General features: G+C 45.5%; 1 protein-coding gene across 2 annotated transcripts in view; it reads right to left on the reverse strand.

The window, feature by feature from the left end:
• Nucleotides 1-26,552, reverse strand: part of LOC135221726 (regulation of nuclear pre-mRNA domain-containing protein 1B-like) — a 704,809-nt gene that overhangs the window by 607,830 nt on the left and 70,427 nt on the right. For both annotated transcript variants that reach the window (XM_064259515.1, XM_064259514.1), the window contains exon 2: nt 3,044-3,283. In XM_064259515.1, coding sequence (XP_064115585.1) covers nt 3,044-3,283 — 240 coding nt within the window. The remainder of the gene's footprint in view (nt 1-3,043; nt 3,284-26,552) is intronic.

Genomic DNA, 26,552 nt, shown 5'->3' on the forward strand with positions numbered 1-26,552 from the left:
CTTCCTCAAGGGGCTGGCTTCGAGGAAGAAGCAGATCGAAAGGGCTTCGATTTCTTCAAAGCAGAGGACCCAGAAGACGAAGTAGTTTGTAGGCTTCCTAAAAGACTGCGCCAGAAGGTCTTGGGTTGCTTTTTCCTAGAGACTGGCAGCTATGTCCTTTACCATAGACTGGGGGAAGAGATGTTTCTGAGAAAGAAGCGAAAAGAAGATCCGCTTTTTGCGCTGGCGAGACCGACTTTGCAGTAAAATTGCAAAGGAGTGCTCTCTTCTTAAGCAGTCCCGTGCTGAAATGAGGCAGCCAATTCCTCAGAACCATCCCTGACGGCCTTGTCCATGCAAGACAATACACTGGACAGCTCCCCAGACTGGATGGAATCAGAACTCCTGGACCTGGCATCCAAAACATCCTATGGCACCAGTCAAGAAAATTAAAGACCTCTAGTGTCCTGAAGAGGCCTTTAAGGTGAAAGTCTAGCTCATTATGCATCCAAGAGACTTGTGAGGAAGACAGAAAAGATCTTCTGGCGGCATCCACAATACTACCAAGTTCTCCTTGAGCCCGAGGCTGGAAGCTTAACTCCGTTTTCTCCGTCTCGTACCACATACCAGCTTTGCCACAAAGTCTTGAAGGTGGTAAAGCGAAAGAAGTCTTGCCTGAAGCTTTCCTCTTTTCCATCCAATCATGGACCTTGCGAAAAGCTTGCTTCGTAGAAAGCGACTTCTTCATTTTCACAAAGCCCGAGATCTTAGTAGCTTTGGATGACGAAAACTGAGAGGGAGGAGTACGTGGAGCTTCAGGCTGGAAAGTCTGCAAAGACTGACTGTAGCAGACGAGTCAAAACCTTGTAGTCCGTCGAGACTGGAGCCAACTGCTGTTCTTCGTCCACTTCGACGAAAGCGTCACTAATTTCCTCTTCAAACACTGGAAGAAGTAGGAGGAAGTAAGGAAGAGTCACGAGCTTTCTCAAAAGAGAAAGAGCGGCGAACAGGAAGAGTTCCCGCTTCCACTTGCACTTGCGGAGGTGGTAAACTGACGTCCGTAGGCAACGCGCTTGGCGTCCCAAGCCAATCTACTGGCGCCGACTGAAGCGCGCTCGACAGCAACAGGTGTACACCTGGCGTCCACTGGCGCGCGCCGAGCGTCCACTAAAACGCGCTGAGCGTCCACTGGCGCTCAGCTTACCTTGCACCGGATCACGCGTCCACTGAAGCGCGCTTGACTTTCACAGAAGCGCGCTCGGCATCTAAAGAAACGCGCTTCCTATCTACAAGTTTCGTAGTAGCGGATACAACCGCTTCCCGAGAGCGAGAAACGAATTTCTACCTCCTCTAGAAAGTTGCTGGGGAGCAGAACGAACTCTAGAGGGGACTCAAACGGAGAGAGAGAACGAGCGAGGAGAGGGAGAGGGAGAACGCCTCGACCTCTTCAACAGGAAGATTGTCATCCTTCTTAGCGGCGACGTGGAACAGTCTCTCTCGAAGAAAAAACATCTCGAAGTTGCTGCTGAAGAGACTGGAGAATCTTGCTTTGTAGGTGAAGCCTCCTTTTCTGGGGAGGGGCTGATCCTGTGAGCAGGCGCCAGTGGCGAGGGGACGCCTTCTTCCTACTCCCAGGAACCGACACTTCACGCACCTTTAGAGCTGACTGCGCGGAGCTCGAGAAGAAACATCTAGGAAAGACTCCGCCTCCGAAGAATCCTTACGCTTCTTCTGCGGAAGGGGAAAAGCAGCAAACGCTATTCAGGCAACGAGCAAAGTTCCGGAGAACAACTTGGACGTGAAAGCGTCCCGAACGCGAGCCGTCCTTTTCAGCGGACGTGATGCGGCATGAGAGCTCCACCCCTTGCGCGGGGAGGAAGCTTCAGAAGAAGAAAAAGCACTCCTTGAGAAGACGTGCACGCGCACGCTCCTTGGCAGTCCTGGGTAGGTTCGTCAGAAGCTGCGAAGGCACGCCAGATCGGTGGGGGTTCCTCGTAACCCTCCTTCGACTTTCGACATGCTCTCTCCCCGTAACCTGGGAGTCAAGCAGAGGTCTAGGTCTAGAGGCGGAATGAGGCCGATCTGACGCACCCACCACTACACAAGGGGCACTTTCACTGCACTTCTCTTCACTTTTGCTCTCCAGAGCTAACACTTTTGATTCTAAGTTACGAATCGATTCAAGAATTAGCAATAAAGTATTACCTTCTACCGACACTGCTTCAGGGGCCGGAGGCAACACTACAGGGGTAGGAGCATAAACTACAGAAGGAGGGTTAGCAGGAGAATCATTAAAATCTTGCCTACCTGAAACACTCCTGGAGGAAGACCTCCTTAACCTATCTCGCTCAAGTTTCTTAAGATAGGTTTCATACGCCTTCCACTCAGACTCTGTTAATCTTTCACACTCCTTACAACGACTTTCAAACGTACATTCATTCCCCCTGCAAACCTTACAAACAGAATGTGGGTCTATGAAGCTTTCAGTAGCACTACCTCTACATTCGGGACATAGAACAAAATCTAGCGCTAGCTGAACTAGACCCTGACATCTTGATCAAAGAAAAATCAATACCAAAATCAAATCAATCCAAAGTCAACGTGTGCCAAGCCACCGATCCAATTCAGATACCAAAGAAAAAACCAAAAGGGATACTCAAGTAGCTAGTAAGTTTCCAAAATCTGGACGGAGGTGCTGTTGGCGACAGAAAAATTATGAATAGAAAATGGGAATGGTTCCTGATACTCGCCTCCCAGCGGCGGGAATGGGTACTAACCACCTGACTCCCACCGCGTGTGTCGTAAGTGTTTAAATTTCTGTCGGATTCGGAAAAATACAGCTATATATATATCTGACAGGTAAGTTTCATGAACAAAATACAAGAATGGCTTTTGCAACAAAATTTTAAAATGCCACTGACAAACAAGTACCTGTCAACCACGAGATATCTGCCCATTTATAGGTTTATTTCTATATGAACATATTTAAATGTACTAAAGTTTTTTACGTGTTAAAAATCAAAAACACAAAACAAACCACTGCATAAAACCAATATGTACTTACTTAAGTTTTTTCTGTATGTTGCAATATCCTCGCTTTCAAAAACATTTCTCTCATCCCACACAGACAACAAGCGGTTGAGACCTCGTGTTGATTTTTCATCTAGTCGCAAACTTCCCAAATGTTCAAAAACTTTTCCTAATTTATTCCCAAATTCCTTGTTGTATTCTGGACCTTTCTTCTTTGAGTTCTGGATCACATCGTTTGCAAGGTACATAAATGTCAATTTGCGCGACTCAGATGCTGAAAAAGTAATGAGAAAAATGTAATCTCAAAATACTATGCAAAAAGGGATAAAAGAGACATCTGCACATCCTTTTTATAAACCATTCCTACTCCCTTAATTAACAACTGTTTCAATACACAACGGACATTTTTATGATAAAAGTTTTTATACTACATACTTGGCGGGAAGGCTCTGATCATGTAATTACCTGGTAAGTACAATATACAAAACTTTATTTTATTGTAAAAATGTCCTTTCCATATAGCTAAGTTACTTGCCAAGTAATTACAAAACTGATTCCACATTGCTAGGAGGTGGTATACATGGACATATTCTAATCTAAAACATTAAGTAATGGCTTTGAAAGAGAAAGATGGCAGCATTGAACAAATGCTTGCTGTTTCCTTACCTGTTAAGAGAGCTGACTGCAGGTGGGTACTGAGTATGGCAGTGAGCCAAAGGGTTGCCCTACATTAATGAGAACTTTGAAGCAGAGGAAGAACACCATATGCTAACGAAGTTTAAAATGTAGCCCTTGACCTGAGCAATTGATCAGAATAAAAAAGAACAACACTGTCACCTACAATGAAAAATTAAAAACTGCAACCCAGATCACTAAAAACTAATGGGTACTCTAGGTACAGTTCCAGACAGTGACATTGGCTCCAGTTTCCCAAACAAGTACAGTTCTTGGCAGGATTTGTGTTGGTTGCCCTAATGTGAAAGGTAAATTGGGACCTTTGACTTCTTTCTGAAATAAATAACCTTATATTATTAGCAATGTTATTGTTATAATACAATTAAGTTTGTTCATACTTACCTGGCATGAGATATATATAGCTGTATTTTCATGAAGTCCGACAGAATTTAAAAATTCGCGGCACACGCAGTGGGCGGCCAGGTGGTAGTACCCATTCCCGCCGCTGGGAGGGAGGATATCAGGAACTATTCCCATTTTCTATTCATATTTTATAGGTGCCACTGTCTCCTGAGGGGAGGAGGTGGGGGTGGGCACTTTAATTATATATCTGCCAGGTAAGTATGAACAAACTTAATGTATTATAACAATAACATTTTGTTCATGAAACTTACCTGACAGATATTATATATAGCTTAATCCACCTTCGGATGGTGGGAAGAGACAGAATAGGATTTTAGGGAAACTAAATTAAGTAGATGATATACATCTTGGTTCCTGCCTGTTAGCATAGCCGACTTCGTGATTACTGTCCACCAAAGTCTGCTTCTGCGTTACTAGAGTTGCCAGCGAGGGTAGAGACCTGTATGCTGGTGCGCTCTAGATGATCTGTCAACGGGGGCGTGACCACAATGTGACTAGACCATATGACCATACTTCTGAGGGCACCGAAGCTAAAACCACCACCTGACCTAACCTATCAAAGTTAGTTCCATAACTTCTAGGCTAAAGAAAAGGAACGCGCCTCAAGCGACCAACCCTTCAAAGTTAAAAAAGCACACCTATCCCTTTTCTATAGGATAGGATTCGTGTTGCTTCCTGCACCCAATAATATATCTACGGATATGTATGGTCCTAGCGACTTACGGATCTGAAATGTCGTCTTCACATCCCGTCGGCAGTGTGAAGCGAACACAGAGTTGCTTCGCTAAAGCGTGGCACTCAGGATGTTACTGTGTCTGCTCTGTTGAAATGCTTCCGAGGCCGCGCCCTCACCTCTTGAGCATTCATATTAGAAGAAAAAAAAATCTCAAATCTTTATGCAAACATAATGAATGAGACCTCTTAAAAGAACTCCTTGGCTATAATGCCAGGGTGTTCTTGGACATGAACCAGTCTGGTCTTTTTACGGAACACCGAAGATTGTCGGGAGTGTGAAGCGAACCCAGAGTTGCTTCGCTAAAAGCGTGACACTCAGGATGTTACTGAGTGTCATGCTCTGTTGAAAATGCTTCGACCGCGCCTCACCTCTTGAGCTTGATATTAAGAAAAAATCTCAAATCTTTATGCAAACATAATGAATGAGACCTCTTAAAAAGAAACTCCTTGGCTATAATGCCAGGGTTGTTCTTGGACAGAACCAGTTTGGTCTTTTTACAGAACACCGCAGATTGTCCGTTGACCTTGACTTTCTATAGTAGTTTTATCAAGATAAAACTTGAGAGACCCTACCGGGCACAGGACTCTCTAATTGCCCTTGCCCAATAATTTGTGCCATACCCTTGGTCTCCAAGCCTTCGGGTCAAGGGTTAGACAGGTTTTTTTCGTTCTTATCAAGAACGGAAGGCTTAGAGGACAGACCGCATTATGTCCTTTAAAGCCCAAAACCTCGTGATGATGGCTAAAACCTCACTAACCTCCTTGCCGTGGCTAGAGCGGTTACAAATATTAGCCTTCTGGTCACGTGTATTAAGTTCGCAGAAAGGATAGGTTCGAAATGCTTTGGCATCAGAAACTCAGACTACGTCTAAGTTCCATGCCGGAACCTTTGATCCAGAGAATTTCAAGATCTCCACAGACCTCAAGATCGTGAAGCTTTGTTGTTTGACAGAACCGGATCTCTGAGCCTAGAGGCCGTCAACAACATATTGCATATTCTACAATAGTTAGGACTTCTATCTTATCTCATACTTCATACGGAAAGATAGAACCATAACGAAATTCACAGAGGTCGAGGTGGAGGAACAGTCATTTCCCTTCACTATCTCCAGAAACGGCCCCCTCCGATTGAAAACTGAAAATAGGCAGCACTGCTTTGCCTTGGCCAAGAGACTGCCATTAATCTTGAAGATCTTATCGCTTCTCGATAGTCTGAACGCCTTCAGACTCAGAGAGGAGAGATATTAGATACTTCACTAAGTGACGATGTTAGATTACACCGATTCTCTCGGGAAGGGTCTTTGGACAATTCTCTGAATTACCTGACCTCTGTGATCCAACCTCTTAAGAGGCCAACATGTGGCGACTAAAGCTAATCCTCTAGGATCATGAATAAGGGAACAACTTAAGAGGAAGCTCCTTCGTCTTAAATATTACGAAAAACTTAACGAAAGGACGCCCTCAGTCTCTCCTCACTTTCGACATACTTCTAAGTGAGGATTACTCAGACGTCAGTAGTTGTTGCCTTCGATCGAGAAAGACCCCCACGGACGTGCACTAGTTTAACGAACCTCTTGAGGATCGTTACGTTCCGTGCCCAAGCCCATCAACCAATTCTCTCTTCTCGAGCTATGAGAGAGCTGAGAAATTATCCGAGATGATTTGGGCCACTCGATCCAACCTCACCCTTCGAGGAACTGGAGAGCCGACCAATTTGGCTTCCAATTCTTTCAGACAATGTGCCAGAACATCTGTTCTCTGTTCGGATGTCTGGCACCCTCTCGCTATCACCTGAGGTGATCCTCAAGCCGTGAGAGAAAATTAGAATTACAAGATCTTTGATGTTATTCCAATTTCTTCGTGAGGAGGAAAATTTGTAGCAGGTCTGAATTGCTGTTTATTCAGGGAAAACAAGCTTCTCCAGCGAGGAAATGGTCCCCAGCAAACTCATCCCATTCCCTCAGTCAGCCTGCTTCCTTCCCTAAATAAGGCTGCGCTTTGCATAAGCAGGAGAGCATTATTATAGTGCTATGCCGCGGTAGATTCGTACAGAATGTTACCGTGCGGTAAACCCGCACCTAACAAGCAGTATAAGAGATATCTTGTTGAAATTTTCTAAGTAAACGGCAGGTATGATCATTCAAGATTACTAGAAATTTCCTCAACCCGAGGCTAAAATCCATGATTGTAGGGCAGAGAGACGGTTTATTAAGCCATTCCCGCAAGGGAAGAGAGACGTAACCAACCGCGCATGACACCGAGCTAGCCGGTACTGCGTAGATCACAGTAACAGCAGCCTTGATCATCGTCTCGCACTATGTGCCTGAGTTGCCAGCTACTCCTTTTACGAATGGATAGGTATGAAATTATCGAGGGCAAAAGGGAACTCTCAAGCAGGCATATTTAAACGAAACAAAATTCGCTAAATACAGAAGCTGAGTTGGTGTTGCAGTTCAATTAGAATACTTCTCGTCTAAGTCGCAATCCGTAGAATAACTAGGATATCGCCTACCCCTCGGACAATTCAACTGTTTAGTAGAATCATGTCGCGAGGTTAATTACGTAGTATATTTATAGTATTCTGAACAACGATCTCCATCCTAAATTCTTTCCTTCAAGAAAACAAAATCTAAGGATTGGAGATCGACCACCTTCGATCTCTATCAAAAAGAGTGAAGAAGTCTTCCTCGAAGAAAAGCTTCAATGGTGAACAGAATACTATCTGCCTGAGTTGCCAGCTACTCCCTTTACGAAGGAATAGGTATGATATTATCGAGCAAAAGGAAACTCTCAAGCAGGCCTATTTAAACGAAACAGAATTCGCTAAATACACAGCTGAGTTGGTGTTGTCGTAACAATACCTGAAGAGTTGTTCTTACTCCGAAAACTCTTGGAAGGTTGAAGGGAGTGTCAAATAAATACATTAGAACAACAGTTCTTTCGGCTTCTATCCGCAGAGGTAAATACGATATGCGTATATGACTTGACCCATGCATTAGCAAAATGACGCAAAGATAAACTACGTAAGTTATTGTAGTAATTTGAACATCGAATTCTCTACTACATCTTTCCTCGACGAGGAAGAGAGAAAGAAAGGAAAACGACTGTCCACGTTCTAATGAACGAGACTTTTAAAAGAACTCCTTGACTCTTTGCCAAGACTCTTTTCCAAGAAAAGGGAGTAATATTCGAATAGAGATCATCAGAAGAGAACGAGGATCGAAAAAGACGTTCAATGTTCTTATGATATTGGACAAAAGACTTCCTGGATAGTCTACAAGTCTTTCTCTTAACCCCGGATGAGCCTCTGAAAATGAATGAGAGCTCTTCCGAAATTTGTTAATGAGTTTATCCGCTTAAACGATAAAAACGTTAAAAAAAAAAACTATGTCAATGAGAACTACCCCATTTATGAGGGGTCCCCCACTTAAATGACAATGGGGAAAACGTCCTGACTTGACAAAACTATTAGCACTTTGCTAATAGGGGAAAAAACCCTTTAACATGACCGAAAGTCACCCAGGAATCCAAGTATATAATCTTCCCGATTCTCAAAGAAATCGATGAAGAGGAAAGAGAGACGAAGAAAAAATTCAGGTATGTCTCTCCGCTAACTCCGAATCCTTTTTAAAAATTTCTGTAAAGAAATGTCCTCAACAGCAAATAAGACGCCTTCAACAAGTCTTTTCTCTCGCAAAGCGTCCATGCCGAGCTTCCACCGAAGCGTCCTGGCGAATGTCCACAAAAGCGTCCTGCTGAGCGTCCTCAAAAGCGTGCTGGAAAGCGTCCTGCGTCTGTGAGCGTCCTCAAAAGCGTCCTGCCGAGCGTCCTAACCAAAGCGTCCTGCTAGCGTTCCTGGAAAGGTCCTGATGAGCGTCCTCAAAAAACGTCCATGCTATTAGCTACGAAGCCGTGTCTGAGCAGAGAAAACCCAAGTCTTCTGAAACGACGTTTCAGATAGGAACTCGTTGAGCGCCTTGATGCATGCAAGGCCCGCCAAGAGGCGTCCTGGCGAGCGACCTTGCCAAAATCTCAATGTTACGACGAAACCGCGTTTTGCGTATGACATTGAATATTTTGAAGGACGTTCCTCATGCGAGTCTATATGGAGAGCCGCACGATGTCCTGAAGAGTGTGAACACTAAAGGAAGACGTATGGCTTTCGTCTTCCGCAAGGTGCTTGCCGAGCGTCCTGGAGAATGTCTCTACTTATAGGACGTCGAGCACCTCCAAACGCTTCCTCACGTCTAAATTGCCCTTCTTATGCCGACCAGAGACATAAGTTGTTTGACTGTGCAAAGCAGCTTGCCGGCCGTCAAACTTATCAGCTTGCTTTTTTGAAGTAAAGCGAACGTTACATAACGTATACGGAGCGCCATGAGGAGAGGAGACGAAAATGTCCTTGATTACCAAATTTCTTTTGGAATGCTAGCGAGGTTGAAACAGCTCTAACTTCATGAGCGTTCACTCGCAGGAGGCTCAAATCACTCTTCTGGCAAGATGAATGAACCTCCTTAATAATGTATAAAGTGATATATACATGAGCGTTCATATACATGAGCGTTCACTCGCAGGAGGCTCAAATCACTCTTCTGGCAAGATGAATGAGCCTCTTTAATAATGTATAATGATGTATACATGAGCGTTCACTCGCAGGAGGTCTCAAATCACTCTTCTGGCAAGATGAATGAGCCTCCTTAATAATGTATAAATGATGTATACATGAGCGGTCACTCGCAGGAGGCTCAAATCACTCTTCTGGCAAGATGAATGAGCCTCCTTAATAATGTATAAATGATATATACATGAGCGTTCACCCGCAGGAGGCTCAAATCACTCTTCTGGCAAGATGAATGAGCTCCTTAAATGTCCCTTAGAAAAAGAGCCAGTGCATTCTTCTAAAAGGGAAAATGTGGTCTCTTTACTTTTTCATCCTCTCGTGACGAGAGAGAGGACGTGAAGCGTCCTCTTCTCTCAAGCTTCTTTAGGGGGCGCGAGTCCTTCCGAGAACTCCAACCCCTGTGTGGGGAGGACGCCTCGGAGGACGAGAAGCAATCCTTCAAGATTCGTGCACGTGCACGATCTTTAGCAGCCTGGGAAGCGTCAACAGGTTCTGCCGAAGGGACGCCAGATCGGTGGGGAGCCCCCGTAACCCTCTTGCGGCTTTTGACATGCCCTCTCCCTGAGTCATGGGAGTCCGACAGAGGTCCAGGCCTAGAGGCATTATGGGGCCGATCTGACGCCCCCTCCACAACACAAGGGGCACTACACTTCACAACACTGATTGGAGAGCGAGCACTTTAGTCTAAGATTACTTGATGTAATCCTCTAGCAGACACTTCTTCTAGGCCCGTAAGCCATACCACAGGGTTAGGCAAAATAAAATCTACAGGAGGTTAGAAGGTTCATTATTTCTAACTTCTGTTTACTATGGAGGAAAACTCCTGATTCTAACACGCTCTAAAAAGCGTAAATGAATCCTCCTTCTTCCGTAATCAGTCACACATTACACTAATTACCTTATGCAAAGAAAACATGTAAACGTCATATATACTAAGCGAGTGTCTACCGAAAGTTCCGGTAGCCTCACCTTACCGTGCAGACAACAAAGTCTGAAACTAGGCTAACTAGCTTCAGACATCAAATGCAATGAAAAAAATTTACGATAGCGTATGCCTAGCCACAAATCCAAGTTAATAATCGAAAGAATAATTAGGATACTTAAGTGGCTAATGAAGTTTTTCAAAATCCTAGGCGGAGGTCTGTAAACAGTTGTTACGACCGGCGACAGAAAAAAATATGAATAGAAAATGGGAATAGTTCCTGATATCCGCCTCCAGCGGCGGGAATGGGTACTACCACCTGGCCCGCCCACTGCGTGTGCCGCGAATTTTTAAATTCTGTCGGACTTCAGAAAATACAGCTATATATATATCTGTCAGGTAAGTTTCATGAACAAAATATAAAGTCAGCAAGTTAATTCCATGAACCTGGAGTGGTCATGAAAATAAAAGCAAAGAATTAAAATTTATCATTTAATATATCAAGAGAAAGTATTTCCACTTAATTATGTGAACTACATAACCACCTTTTGAAGACAATCCAAATTTTCTAAACATCTCTAATAAGATTCCTAAAGTAAGTTTATATATTAAACCTAAATAGTTTACCCAAATATAAAAAGACACTTCAAATGCCTCAAACCACCACCCTTGAAAGTCCAGGGCTGTAAAGTCATGGATCAGCAGTGTTGACTCAGTTACTGGATGGTGTGTGTGTGTGTGTGTGTGTGTGTGTGTGTGTGTGTGTGTGTGTGTGTGTGTGTGTGTGTGTGTGTGTGTTCTGATCGTTGTCCCGTGGGGATGGCGCCTGTTTTACAACTAATTTTTTTCTCTCCCCCCCTTTCTCTGATATTCTATCTCGGTGAAGTTTGGGTCTGGTCTAGGAAATTTCTTCATTTATGCTTATAATCTGCAATTTGATATATTTCTCATTACATTAAGTTACTTAGATTAATGCTGCAATAACATGCAATGACTGCCCTAACATAAGGTTTCTTTAATTGTTGCGATAAAATTATGTATTTAAAGAGAATACATATTTTCTGTATGCATAGCATTTGTTTCTACAATGCTATTGAAAGTATGTATGGCAAGTGATCATGCAATCGTTCCTGTGAGCAGTTATTTGTTACTTTGAATGAAAATGTTCTTAATACTATTTGTCTTTCACTATGTGTAGAGGTGCATACGTATTTGGTAGGGTAGAATTTGGGCTTACTATTATTTTCAGTCTAAACTTTAGGTTTGATGTATAAACTTAGTTTAGACATCTTATAAGAAGGTATTGGGAAAATTGGGATTGTCTTCAAATGCCTTACAGATAAGTCTTCGAAAGGTTGGGTTATGTAGTCCACATAATTAAGTGGAAATACACTTCCTCCTAATTTATTAACCAAGATAAATTTTAATACTATCGCAATTTATGAAAGTAAATTGTATTTTTCCTCACTATACAAAGCAGAGGTCCTTTAAAATAGGAATTACTTACGGCGAAGCTAGAACATGGCCGTTAAAATTCTTGAACAAGGTAGTTAGGCAGTAGCTCCCACCCGGTAGGTGGGGGAGACCTGCCTGCACAGATGTAAACATTCCTAATTTGCCTTTCAGCCCAGGTTTCAGATTGAGGGGTGGAATGAAATGGGCAATTAGTGTAAAGGACCTCAGGTTTGTATAGTTAGGAAAAATACAATTTACTTTCAAAAATTGTGATTTGTTCCTACACAATATACAAACCCTTAGTCCTTTACAATAGGAAGACTCACTGGTTAGAGGGAGGAATCTGAGCAGTCTCTGGAACTGACTGGAGCTCAGTACACCTGGGCTACTATTCCTGGTCAAAATAATGAGGAGTGCCCTGCCTCTGAAACATTGATCATAATATAAGAACTGAAAGATCAAAAGTCAGACCTCTGGGCCTTTTTGAAATGAGTGAGGAATAGTAACTCATATGAAAATGGTAATGAAGAATATAAAGAGTCAGGGGCATCACGGCAAAGATCTGTGACATTCCTGTCTTATTGCCTGCAACTCCTTCCTCCATTTGCTAGAGGAAAGAGTGGGATTGCTTATATGATTCTGATAAGAAAAATAGAAAGGAAACTTGATGTGTAGGCTTACCACATCAAACGCCAGACCAGCAAGTGTAAATCTGAGTCCTATTCTCAATCCAAAGGAAAACAAGTAGAAGGACGACGAGGGGGAAGGAGGAGAGACCAGCCACTCTTGCATCCAACTTACCTATAGAACTGCACACCATAGTTGACATGCAACCTGTCCTCTTGAAGGAGCCAGGTAAGCAAACACAACTTGTTGACCATCTCCCACAGGTCCTTGGGGACCTGTGGGTAACTACCTGAAGGCAGGAAGGTATACTATAAGCAAATCAATCCCAAAGTGGCTACCAAAGGTAAAAATACTTCACCAAATGCCAGGCACAGATTGCAGAGATTCTACCAGATTCGAATTCACAGCTGCTGGGAGGGTATGTTACATTCCTAAGCAGCAAAAAAAAAAAAAAAACAAAAAAAAAAACTTTGTTTGCTGGATTGGTTCCACGTTTCCCCAGCGGTGGTGGGGTAGTTGGTTCCACGCTCCCCTGGTAGTGGTGGGGTAGTCACCTAACCAAAAACAATAAGCACTATACTGCGAATTTCAAATTCTAGCTGACATGGCATAGTGAAACTATAGCTATGTAATAATTTTGAGAGTTGCATACGTATACTATTGCATATTGTAGCTATTATATTAGAAACACTGCATTAATCAAAATAAATTTAAATAAAAACACTCTAAAAACAGCAATTTGTAACCAAATACTGTCGGGGCTTGATTACTGCAATGTTCTACAGTCTCCTTAACTACCTACTAAGAAAATTACAAGGAGTACAAAATAGAACCGCCAGATTAATAATAGGATTATTTTACCATGACAGAAAACCCTGGCACTAATCGAACTACAATGGCTCCCAGTAAAAGCAAGAATAAAAAACAAAATACCACTTACAGTCTAAAATATGGGGAACCAACATATCTAATTTCTTTAGACTTAAAATGAATGTTGTGATCAGACATGCAAGTGAAGCATACAGACTATTTGAACCTAGAACAAATTGTAAGAGAAGTGAGAGAGCATTTGAACATTGCGCACCGAGACTATACAACAAAATACCGCCAGAAGAGATCATACATGAAGGCAAATTTAAAAACAAACTAAAGACTCCTATTCTACAGGAACTATGATACTGATGAGAAAACACTAAAAGACAATTATAAAATATAAGAAGGCACTTATTTAGAAAGTATACAAGGACCCACTAGAGAGGGAATCATCCCTGTGGAGGGCTGTACATAGGGTAATGTATTTTTCCTAACAATACAAACCTAAGGGCCTTTAACAATAGGAATGGTACTTGGAGGCAGCTGAACCGGTCGTAAGCTTCGAACAAGGGAGTTCGGTACTTAACTGCTTGTCCCGCAGTTGGCGGTCAGCTCGAGTGCGAGGAGAGGAGTCACTTTGCTTTAGGCCCAAGAAAACGCAGAGTGAGGGGTGGCATGAGGTGGGACTATATGTAAAGGACCTCAGGTTTGGGAAACGCAGAGTGAGGGGTGGCATGAGGTGGGACTATATGTAAAGGACCTCAGGTTTGTATAGTTAGGATAAATACAATTTTCTACAAATTGTTATTTGTTCCCGTACGTATACAAACCCTCAGTCCTTTAAAAATAGGAAGACTCACTTACTGGTGGGTGGCATCTGAGTCTTATGAACAAACTGGTGCTCATCCTACCTTGGTTCCCTCCCTGGTCATAAGAGCAAAGGGAGGGATCCTAGCCTCTGTCCAGCTGATCGGGGTGTGCACCGCAGGATCAGTGGTCAGACTTCTGGACCAAATTTATAAGAGGGAGGCAAGCGTACCTCTTATAAATAGCAACAAATGCAAGAACTAGTTCCTACTAAAAGAGCCAAGATGAAGTCATGGGTTTGTCTCTTGTTGGCTTCCACTCCCCCCCTTGTTGGGGAGTGGTGGATAAAAACTCCTATCCCTAATGAAAGGGATAGGATGGAGCTCGGTTGTGTAGCTTACCTGCATCGGCATCCTGTTCTGCGTAGTGACGACCGTGGCCCTCTGCCCACAGGTAGAGGAGGAAGAACGAAGGAGGAAGAGAAGCCAGTCACACACTCTTTCACTCGCCCATTCATGCAGTCACACAAGGATGCGATGCTGTTCTGTCTGCTTGGGTGCTGGGTAGACTACACAACTTGTTGAGCAGCCACCACAAGTCCCAAGGAAAGTGTCCAAGGACCTGTGGGTAATATCCCGAAGGTAGAAGGAAGTAAAGGTGGTCTGGTTGGCCCAAACCCCTGCCTTCAGAACCTGCGCCAGGAAGAAGTTCTTGTGGAACGCAAGGGTTGGACCAATACCTCCGACTTCGTGGGCTCTCGGACGAAGGGTACGGGTGTTGTCACTACCATTCACGTCGTACGCCCTCCTGATCACCTCACGTAGCCAGAAAGAGTGTTCTTGGAAACTTCTTTATTGGTAACCTTGACGCTAACGAAGAGGCGTCGACACTCAGGCCTGAGGTGTCAAGTTCTCTTCAGATAGCTCCTCCGGTCCCCGTCTTCTTCTTCCTTGCGGAAGGAGAGGCGGGCCCCGTTCCCAAAGGAACAGGAGGACCAGCGGAAGCCCCAACCTACCCACCGGAGTGGGAAGGACCCTTAGAAGTCTCAGAGTGAGCCTTCTTAGGGGGGGAGGAGGCGACCTTCTTCTTCTTAGGCTGTGGGGCCTTAGAAGTCGAAGGGGAAGCGGCGGCAGACGACAACACCTTCCTCCTCCTCTTCTTCTTCTTTGTCAGCTTCTTCAGGACCACTGTCAGGTCTTCCATCCAGGAGGAAGCCGGGGCAGTTGCCGAAGCAACAGGGCCCAACTGCACCTGTCCGGAAGGACCTGGGGTGGGAGCAGCAACACCACAAGCAGGAACGACGGCGGCAGGAACTGGTACTGGAACAGGAGCGTGGACAGGGACAGGAGGCGGGGCAGAAACCAACGGCATCCTATGCACCGGTGGCAAGTCCAGTGGAGAGCTCTTAGGACACCAGAAGTCAGGGGCTGGGGCGAGAGCAACAAAACCAGGTGGCAGCGTCACAACAGGCATCCTCACCTCCATCAGCGGCATCTGCACAGCGGCTGTCGGGGTCACCGTGGCTACGTGCTGTGTGTATACCAGGTGCGGCGGCGCAGCGTAGCCAGGCATGGATACCGCAGTTGTAATGGTGGTGGTTGAGCCATGGGTGACTGGCGTAGACCCCCTCGCCAGGTGACTCAGCAGCCCCTGAATCGTCGGTGTCCCCTGGAGCCCCAGCGAATACCAGGCCCGGCCGAGATCATCACCCGTGGCAAGCAAACCTCAAGAAGGGAACAGAGTCGGGTTAGTAAGGCGGGGGGTTACCCCTCGACCGGGGGGGAACAGATCCCACCCCGAGCAAACGGAGAAAAGGGGAAGACGTGTCCGTGACCAGGGAAGCAACCGGAGAATCCTCCGACGACTCCCTGGCCGGCTTACACGGCTTCTTCGTCCCCCCCCATAGCGCTCCCACTGCTCCTCCTACCAAGAAACACATACATCACATGACTCAGTGCGAGAGCAATCTCGCCCTCTACACCGAGTACAAAACTCATGAGGATTGACCTCAACAGAGGACCGAAAGGCCCCACACTTACGGCCCTCCACACCAGGGCACAATCTACAGCTGATGGGGGGGGCGCGGGGGTCTCTCCGGTTCTTGGGATTCCATTTCAAAATCCAATCACTGAATGAATAATACCAAAAACACACGTACTTACGTATCCTTTTGCACAATCACACAGTAATAGAAAAAGCCAAAAGAAAATCTTCATGCAGTGAAGCACACAGAGCATACGATGATAGCAGGCAGAGAGGCGAGCAACATGTCTGTCTCCGTTGGCAGCCGAAAGCAAAGTGACTCCTCTCCTCGCAGTCGAGCTGACCACCAACTGCGGGACAAGCAGTTAACTACCGAACTCCTTTGTTCGAAGGTTACGATCGGTTCAGCTGCCACTAAGTACCATTCCTATTGTTAAATGACCGAGGGTTTGTATACGTACCAGAACAAAAGTACTACTTGAATCCTCTGCCATGACCTCCCATGAGCATCAGTCTAAGAGTTATGGCCCATCCAGGGAACACACCGAGACCTGTACACTCCTTTCCAAGTAAGTGTTTTCTCTTAAATTACGAAATAATGGCATAATTTCCAATTAAGCAGAGGTTAATGAAAATCTAGCCATGCACAGCGGTAACTTACAGCAATGATACTCTCAAAATTTTTACTTAAAACACCTTAAATGTATAAAATTGACGCCATTTCAATGTTTGCCGAGTCACTTGAGTAAACAAACTGCCCATTTCCGGTGCTAAACCTCAAAACATTTGTACCCACAGATTCTGGTACATTTTCCTTACAAAAATGGTTAACAATGATGCTGTTTGAGATGTGGCCGGGAGAGACCTAGCAAATTTTCAGGGGTGCCAGTGCGCTAGATACCTAGTACCTAGGTCAAGTGAACCTGGGCCCAGATGTGAATAGACCATGAAATCATTAGCATTTAGACGAGGGATTTTCAACCTGGGGTATGCCCCACGTGGCATACGCCAAGGGTTTTGTCATGAGGTACATGCTCTTCATGGGTTGTTAGGATTAGAGGCCTGGTTGCCCAATTGCCGAAAAGCAGGACACATCTACTGTAGTTCAGATGGTAAACTTACTCTATAAGAGTGGATTGCCTTTCCTCACTGCAAAATGAAATAAGACAGATACTTTCCAGATGCATCTGAAGGAAACTTAATGCAAATTAGAGACCATTTCCATACTTCAGTTGTTTTTGTTAATGATGCTAATAAGAGTTTATTGTGAATGGCTCCAGTAGTATTTGTGATCTATTTGAGAAAAAGTCTTTAGTCAGGTTCTGGTGAAAAATATCCAAATCATATCCATATGTTGCAGAGGAGCCTCTCTCTTCTCCGTTGCTCCCATCAACATAGTATCTGTGTAACTGGGTTTTCCAGCTTACTTGTCATAAAATCAAAACTAAGGCCTCGAATGACTGTGGAAGCCGGCCTTCGAAGTGCTTTAGCAAAAACTGCTCCTTTCACTAGTCTGATGTGACAATAATGTATTTTGTTTTTGCAGCTCAGTACCATAACCTTGAAAATTTACTGCAGCCACAGGTGGTTAATTATAAAAAAAAAAAAAAAAAATTCTTTATTTTTTATAGAATTCTTTGTGTTTACAATAACAGGTTATGTCAGGGAGTTATGCACGTACTTACTTCCCTTCAGTACAGTTCCTGCAAATATACACAATGGAATTTTTTTCCGACAATTAAATTACCCAAAAGGATACATGGTGAAAAAAAGGTTGAAAACCCCTGATTTATACCTATATAAATTGATAAAGAAAAATCACAAATTCTTGGTAATTTGTATTTTTCCTAGCTATACTTACCTCGAACTACTATCGTAGGAGAATCCTGGATGTCGATCCAGTACCGACCAGAAAAAACAAGTTATTCCTCCATACCCAGGCCAGGAATACGCCCCAAGGGTCAAAAGCCACGCGATCTCTTGACCTGGAATCCAGTCCTTTCCTCGCACATAAGGTTCCTCCCCTAAGATACATGGGGATGGTAGGGAGGGACTGAAAACTCTGTAGTTCAAGGTAAGTATAGCTAGGAAAAATGATATTGTTATGATACAATAAAGTTTCATACATACTTACCTGGCAGATATATATACTTAGCTAAGACTCCGTCGTCCCCGACAGAAATTCAAATTTCGCGCCACTCGCTAAAGGTAGGTCAGGTGATCTACCGGCCTGCCCTGGGTGGCAGGACTAGGAACCATTCCCGTTTTCTATCATATTTTCTCTCTTCCACCTGTCTTTTGCGGGGAGGCTGGGTGGGCCATTAATCGTATATATCTGCCAGGTAAGTATGTATGAAACTTTATTGTATCATAACAATATCATTTTGTTTCATACAATCAACTTACCTGTCAGATATATACTTAGCTGATTGGCACCCTTTGGTGGAGGGTAAGAGACAGCTAATATGGAATAGACAGGTAAACAACATATGTTGTAGGTATAAAAGAAAAACCTTGGTTCCTACCTGATAGGTGGTAGACTTCGTGGCTGTTGCCCGGTAGTCTGCATCACCTCAAGACTTTAGCGAGATATGTGATCTATGGCTAAGAGTTCTTGTGGGTCTGCCGATGGGGTATGAACTGCTTACTCGGCAGAGCCTGAAAGGACTTTGTCAATGGGTACTGGACCACTTCTATGACAATACACCTTATGAAGGAGCACACAACCAATCCCGACCACCTGATCCTAACCACCATGTTAGTAGAAAGAATTGTTCTGAGTTATCCCCAAACTCATTACAACAACCATAACTCGAAAACACAATACGCATACATACATAAAATTCAAAAAAAAAAAAAATTTACCATACTCCTCCAAAAAGATATCACAAGAGTTCCTTACTGAACAACAGTGACTGGCCGCCTGTGCAGCATCGAGCCCTCTTTGTCAGCAGAAATCTAGAACATATCTAGTAGAAGGTATGTACAAAGTTAAGGATTGGTGTTGGCTCCCGTACCCAGTATCGTATCCGCCGATACGAATGGACCCAGAGAAAAACATTTCTCGTAGGTCACGCGAACGTCTTTCAGATAGTGAGATGCAAATACCGAGTTGCACCTCCAATATGTTGTGTATCAAGGATTATCTTTAGCGACATATTCTTCTGAAAAGCGAGAGACGTCGCCACTGCTCTTACCTCATGAGCCTTCACTCTTAAGAGTGGAAAAGAGTCGTCAGGACAGAACTTGTGAGCATCTGTAATGACGCTCCTTACGAAGAAAGCTAACGCATTCTTTGACAAAATTCTTGTGGGGTCTTTAATCGAACACCAAGACCTTGTCTAGAGCCTCCCATTTGTTTCTTTCTGTGCAAGTAGAACTTCAGGGCTCTTACAGGGCAAAGAGACCTTTCTGCTTCTCTACCAACGAGACTTGATAAGCCTTTAATCTCGAATCTCTTGGGCCAGGGATTCGAGGGGTTTTCGTTTTTCGCTAGAAAAAGTGTTCTAAACGAGCAGAAGGCCGAGTCTCTGTTGAATCCGACTTCATCTTCTAGGGCATGAAGTTCACCAATTCTTTTGGCTGTCACCAGAGATAAGAGAAACAAGCATTTCCTTGTTAAATCCCTAAACGAAGCTAAATGAGGAGGCTCGAATCTTTCAGACGAAAGGAACTTGAGAACCACATCAAGGTTCCAGCTGGGAGGAGCTGGTTCTCTAGACTTTGTGGTCTCAAATGATCTATTAAGATCGTGTAGATCTTTATTGTCAGCAAGCTCTAGGCCTCTATTTCTGAAGACTGCCAAAAGCATGCTTCTGTATCCTTTTATAGTAGATACAGACAAGTGAGAGTCCTCTCTCAGGAACAAAAGGAAATCAGCGATTTCGGTTACAGAGGTACTGGAGGAGGACAACTTCTTAGACTTACACCACCTTCTAAAAACCTCCCACTTAGACTGATAGACTCGTCTAGTGGAAGCTCTGCGGGCTCTAGCGATAGCGCTTGCAGCCTTGTGAGAAAACCCTCTCGCTCTGACAAGTCTTTCGATAGTCGAAAGGCAGTCAGAGCGAGAGCGGGGAGGTTTTGATGATACACCTCTCGAACGTGTGGCTGTCTGAGAAGATCCATCCTTCTTGGAAGGGATCTGGGGAAGTCTACTGTCCACTCCAGCACCTCTGCGAACCAATCCTGTGCTGGCCAAAAGGGGGCTATCAGGGTCATTCTTGTTCCGTTGGACGTTACAAACTTTTTCAATACTTGCTCCAGGATTTTGAAAGGGGGAAAAGCGTACACGTCTACATGAGACCAATCTAGCAGGAAGGCGTCGACCACGAGAGCTCTTGGGTCTTCCACCACTGAGCAAAAGACTTCCAGCCTTTTGGAAAGGAATGTGGCGAACAGGTCTACATGAGGAGTGCCCAAAGAGACCAAAGACTCTGACATACTTCTGAGTGAAGGGTCCACTCCGTGTGAAGGACCTGGCTTCTCCTGCTCAGCCTGTCTGCCCTGACGTTCCTTGTTCCCTGAACAAATCTCGTTAGGAGGGAGATGTTCCTCTGGGAGGTCCAAAGTAGCAGATCTCTTGCTATTTCGTATAGGAACAAGGAGTGTGTTCCTCCTTGTTTCCGAATGTAGGAAAGAGCGGTAGTGTTGTCCACGTTCACTTGGACCACACTGTTTGTCACAAATGGTTCAAAGAACTTTAGAGCCAAGTGTACCGCTAGAAGTTCTTTGCAATTTATGTGCCAGGACACCTGTGCTGCCTTCCAGGTGCCTGACACTTCTCTCGGTCCTAGTGTTGCTCCCCAACCCTTCTCCGATGCGTCTGAATATAACACTCGGCTTGGGTCCGGAACTTCCAGAGAGATTTCCTTGTTCTCTTTTAGAGGTGACAACCACCATTCCAGGTGTGGTTTCATTTCCATTGGAAGGAGAAAACTGTCGGATAGAAGTCCCGTCTTCCAATTCCATGATCTCCTTAGGAAAAACTGAAGAGGACGAAAATGAAGTCTTCCTAGAGGAAAGAAACTGTTCGAGCGAGGAAAGGGTCCCTAGAAGGCTTAACCATTCCCTCGCCGAAGTTCGTTCTTTCCCTAAGAAGAGAGAGACTTTCTCCAAGCCTCTCACGATTCTCTCTTGCGAAGGAAATACTCGAAAACCCCGAGAATCCATCTGAATCCCCAGATAGACTAAGTTCTGTCTGGGGATCAGCTGTGACTTCTCGAGGTTCACGAGTAGTCCCAACGACTTTATCAGGTTTAGGGTCAAAGTAAGGTCCTCCAAACACTGTCTCTCTGATCTGGCCCTGATGAGCCAGTCGTCCAGATACAGAGAGATATTGACGCCTTTGAGGTGAAGAAACCTCGCCACATTCTTCATCAGGTTTGTGAAGACCTGAGGAGCTGTGGACAGGCCGAAACACAAGGCCCTGAACTGAAAGATCCTTCCCCCCGTCATGAAACGGAGGTACTTCTTCGAAGAAGGGTGAATCGGGACATGAAAATAAGCGTCCTGGAGATCCAGAGACACCATCCAATCTCCTTGCCGCAAAGCCGCAAGGACTGAGGCCGAAGTCTCCATAGAGAACTTCTCCTTCAGAACAAACTTGTTTAGAGCGCTGACGTCTAGTACCGGTCTCCAGCCCCCCGAGGCTTTTGCGACCAGAAAAAGACGATTGTAAAACCCCGGAGAGTTTTGATCCAGTACTAATTCTATAGCTCTTTTGTCCCACATTTGATCCACCATCAGACGAAGAGTATCCCTCAGTACAGGGTCCCTGTATCTGGCTGACAGTTCCCGCGGAATAGTCGTTAGGGGAGGACTGTCCTGGAAGGGGATAAGATATCCCTTCCTGATTATTGACATCGACGAGGCGTCCGAGTTTATGAGTGTCCAGGCCTCTGCAAACTCGAGTAGCCTGGCACCTACTGGTGTTTGGAGGCTGGCTGTCTCATTTCCCTTTCTTAAAGGAACGGAAAGCAGGTCTACCTCTCCTCTCAGGGCCTCTCCTTTTTGAGGGAGCTCTGGAGGGAGGGCCTCCTCGAAACGGCTGAATAGAAGAAGTAGGTCCTTTCTTCTCAACCACAACAGGCGGTCTCTTCTTCCTTGCAGTCTGAAGGAGAAGCTCTTGTGTCGGCTTCTCAGTCTTCTCCTCTTCTTAAGGAGTCCCGCTCCAAAGAGGGAGGAGACTTCTCCCGATCCGTCTTGTACTGCCTTGTCAATACATGACAGTATACAAAGAATGACTTCGGGGTCTAGACCTTCCGAGTCATGGGCTTTCTTTGACATCACCCCAAGGGACCAGTCTAGGAAATTAAAGACTTCCAAAATATGGAAGAGTCCCTTGAGGAGATGATCAATCTCAGAAATAGTCCAAGTCACACGAGCTCCGTTCAATGCGTGTCTACGCGAGGAATCAACTAAGGTTGAAAAATCAGCTTCAGCCGAGGCTGGGAGAGAAAGGCCCATGTTCTCCCCAGTTCAGTACCACACACCTCTTTTTCCAGAAAGTATGGCTGGAGGCATACAGAAGGTAGTTCTGACAAGTTCCTTCTTTGTCAACATCCATTTGTCAAGAGACTGTAGAGCTCTCTTCATAGAGATAGTCGGTCTCATCTTCAGAACCGACGAAGACTTTGGCACAATTGCACTCGAAAATAGCGATCGAGGAGAAGGAGGAGCAGCAGGAGTCAAAGAATCTCCATACTCTTGTAAAAGAAGGGCTGTCAAAACTTTATAGTTCAAGAAACCTTCTCTACCATGAGCCTCGTCTTCCGAATCTTCGTCCAAACCGGGAGGAGAATCCGCCTTAAATACGGGAGGATCTTCACAAACCTCTCTCTCTGCGGGAGACAAACTCCTACTAGGAGAAGGACTCATCGAGTGAACAGTCTCTCTCTCAAGTCTACTTGGCGCCTCGCGCCTGCTTGACGTCTTGCGCCTGGCTAGCTCCTCGCGCTTGGCTGGCGCCTCGCGCCTGGCTGACTCCTCGCACCTGGCTGGCGTCTCGCGCCTGGCTGGTGTCTCGTGCCTGTCAGGATCCTTGTCTGGCGCATCGCGCTTGGCTGGCGCCTCGCACCTGTTAGGCTCTTCGCGCCTGGAAGACGTCTCGCGCCTGGGAAGGCTCTTCATGCCTAGATAGATTTTCACGTCTGGTAGGCTGTTCATGCCTAGAAAGCTGTTCGGACCAGTAAGACTTTTCTAGTCTATCTGGTACTGTACGCCTGGCCGACGCTTTGCGCCTGGAAGAAGAGGCCTCACTTCTGGCAGGAGTCTCGCGCCTGGCAGGAGAAAGGAGACGAGACTTCTTAATAGGAAGCCTAGCGTCCTTTTTGCGAGGAGGATCTCTCGAAAGAACTCCAACTAAAGAGGCTAATTGTTCTTGTACAGCTAACAATATCCTCTTCGAAGCTACACCAGCGTCCTCTTCAATGGGAGAAGCAGGAGACCTCGAAGGTGTACGATCCTCAACTTCAGATTGTGGAGACGTCGAGACCATCTTTGCCTTCTTGATAGATGAGGGGGCTTCCTCCGAGAAGCGCTCCGGGCTCGAGTCAAAAGCGGGTTCCTTCCAGTGCCTTTTCAGTGGCCTAGATAGATCCGAGTCCTTCACCACCCTCGGTTTTAGGTGAAGGAGAACCGGACGAAGAGAAACACTCTCGTAGGACGCTCCTCTTGAAGCGGTCCTGAGCAGTCTGTTGCGAAACAGAGCCCGCTGAAGGGACGCCTGACCGTTCTGGATTCCCCATGACCTCCGTAAGGCTTTCGACTTTCCTTCTCCTCTGGGTATGTGAGCTTGGAAGAGGTCTAGGCCTGGGAGCATCGCAGAGACGGTCGGTCAGACGCCCCCTCCACAACACTGGGAACACTCACTTCACTAAGCATATCGCTATCACTTCCCTTACCATGCATGGCCGCCATTTTGTTTTTGTCCTCATCTTATGAAGAGTAGCCTTCAGATCGGCAATTTCAGAAGCCGAATCTGAATGCAAGCCTGTGAGGGTTCAGATACAGAGGGAGAATCAAAATCATTAATAAAAGGAGAGTAAGACTCAGAAAAAGGCTCAATAGGCCTTGTACTTACACCCTTATGTGCAGCCCGTCTAATTCTATCCCTCTCTAACTTCTTCAAGTAAGAAGTTAGAGTCTTCCATTCATTAGCATTCAACCTTTCACACTCATTACAGGTGTTAGCTAAAGAACATTCAAACCTCCTACACTTACGACATACAGTGTGAGGATCAACCGAAGCCTTCGGTATCCTCACCTTGCAGCCTACATTCACACACACTCTCACACTAACACTTGAATCAGACATTCTAGCAGAAATATCAAAAAGCAAGTCCAAATCCAGTCCACGGTAGCGAATGCCAAAACAACGATCCAGGTACGTCACCAAAAAATCCAATAAAGTTGATCAAAAGTCTTGAAAAGCAAATTCCAGTCAGGAGGTAGTAACAACAATGTTGATACCACCGGCGACAGAGAAAATATGATAGAAAACGGGAATGGTTCCTAGTCCTGCCACCCGGGAGGGCAGGCCGGTAGAACACCTGACCTACCTGTAGCGAGTGGCGCGAAATTTGAATTTCTGTCGGGGACGACGGAGTCTTAGCTAAGTATATATCTGACAGGTAAGTTGATTGCATGAAAATACAAATTAACAAGAATTTAGGATCTGTTCAGACGCCGTATACTTACCTTGAACTACTATCATAGGAGACTTACTCCTTAGAAGAGGGGAGGTGAGGCCTGGGAGAAGGTCCGGGGGCCGCGCTCGTGGGAACCCAGCCCTACTCACAGAGACACATGGCGCTGGGCTGGGAGGCCCTACCCAGTCCTGGCACTGAGGGAGGAGGAATAACCTCTAGGAGCATCATGTAGTGCAATGGTTTGTACTACTAAGTTTATGTGAAACCCTTGGGCTTACCTGAAGATTCGCTGGGTCCTGAGACATACACTGAAGGCCCAGGGAGGAAGGATGGGGGGGAGGGGGGAAGGTTGGTAAGGGACTACAATTTCACCACCACTCATACCCTAACGTTCCTATCCTCGTGGGGGGCTAGATCCTCTGCTGCCCAACCACCACTGGACCAATCTCGAAGGAATCTTAGAGATTTCCAGGTACAGTCCTTAAGGTAATGGGCCGTAAAGGTGGACTGCCTGTTACACACACCGGCCCTTAGGACTTGACTGACCGCCAAGTTCTTAGAGAACAACAGAGAAGTCCCAACACCCCTGATGTCATGGGGCTTGGCACCCTGTGGGGGGGAAAGTCCCGCCCTTTTGTAGGCCCTCCTGATGGTCTCCCTCAACCAGAAGGAGATGGTGTTTTTAGAGACTGCCTTCTTCTCTCGGCCTATGGTAACGAACGGGTTCTTAATCCCTGGCCTAAACCAGGCTGTCCTACTGAGGTATTTCCTCACCGCCCAGACCAGGCACAAGAGGAGGTCCCTGGGGTCTTCCGACCTCAGTAAGGCCGGGATCGAGAATTCTGAGACCCTATCGTCCAAAACCGAGGGGTTCTGGGTCTTAGCCACAAAGGAGAGCACATACCGAAAGGCGAGGTCCTTCCACCCTTTCGAGTGTAAGACTTCGTACGAAAGTCCATGCAGTTCCCCTTCCCTTTTGAAGGAGGCTAAGGCCAGCAGGAAAACTGGCAAGCTTCCTAAGGGCGTCTAGAACCCTTGCAATGTCCACTGCAGGGCCCTCACAGTGCTGGGAGGGGACTCTTGCTCGAAGCTCATAATGAGCATTGACAGGTGCCTGGAGTTCCCCAGATCTAACCCCTTCAGGAGAAAGACTTGTCCCAGTGCGGCCATGACTCCCTTCACGGCAGCAATAGAGAGGCCTTTGTCGAGCCTCAGGTGCACCAGGAACTACGCCCCCACCCCGTCCTCCCCTTACTTGACATATGGCTCCCTGGTGGTTACATATCCCACACCTCCTACCATTATTCAAATGTGGCAGTTGTTTAGGTTTCTTGGCCCCAAACCAAAACTTTGAAGATTGTTCAGTTGAAGTAGACTATGGCAGCCGATGTTTTTTTATGTCATTTTACTTACCTTACAAGAGTTTAAGGTAATATTTTGCTGGTCGACTGTAACTAATCTGTTATTTACCATTGAACTCTGTACGTCAGTACATCGCACCCATTGTACCATCATGTAGTCTTCAAAGGTAAATTAAGGTTTAATTACAGTTGGACGAATAAATATTGCTTTAAATTCTCGTACAGTAATCAAAATAACACAGGAAAATGTCAACTGCCATGATTTACTTCACCGCGGAATGCGGGCTTAGAATTTCCTTCTAAGATTGCCTTCCTTTAAGGGGGGGGTATGGCCCCCCCGGTCAGGCAGCACGTTCTACTAGGTTAGGTTAGGTTGGTTAGGTTAGTATCAAAACCTATAAGTTACACTTCTAAGATTACCTTTCTTTAAGGGGGTACCGCCCCCTGGTCAGGTAACGCGTTACCAACTC

This window comes from Macrobrachium nipponense, chromosome 3, assembly GCF_015104395.2.
Source record: "Macrobrachium nipponense isolate FS-2020 chromosome 3, ASM1510439v2, whole genome shotgun sequence".
In the NCBI taxonomy this organism is placed as follows: Eukaryota; Metazoa; Arthropoda; class Malacostraca; order Decapoda; family Palaemonidae; genus Macrobrachium; species Macrobrachium nipponense.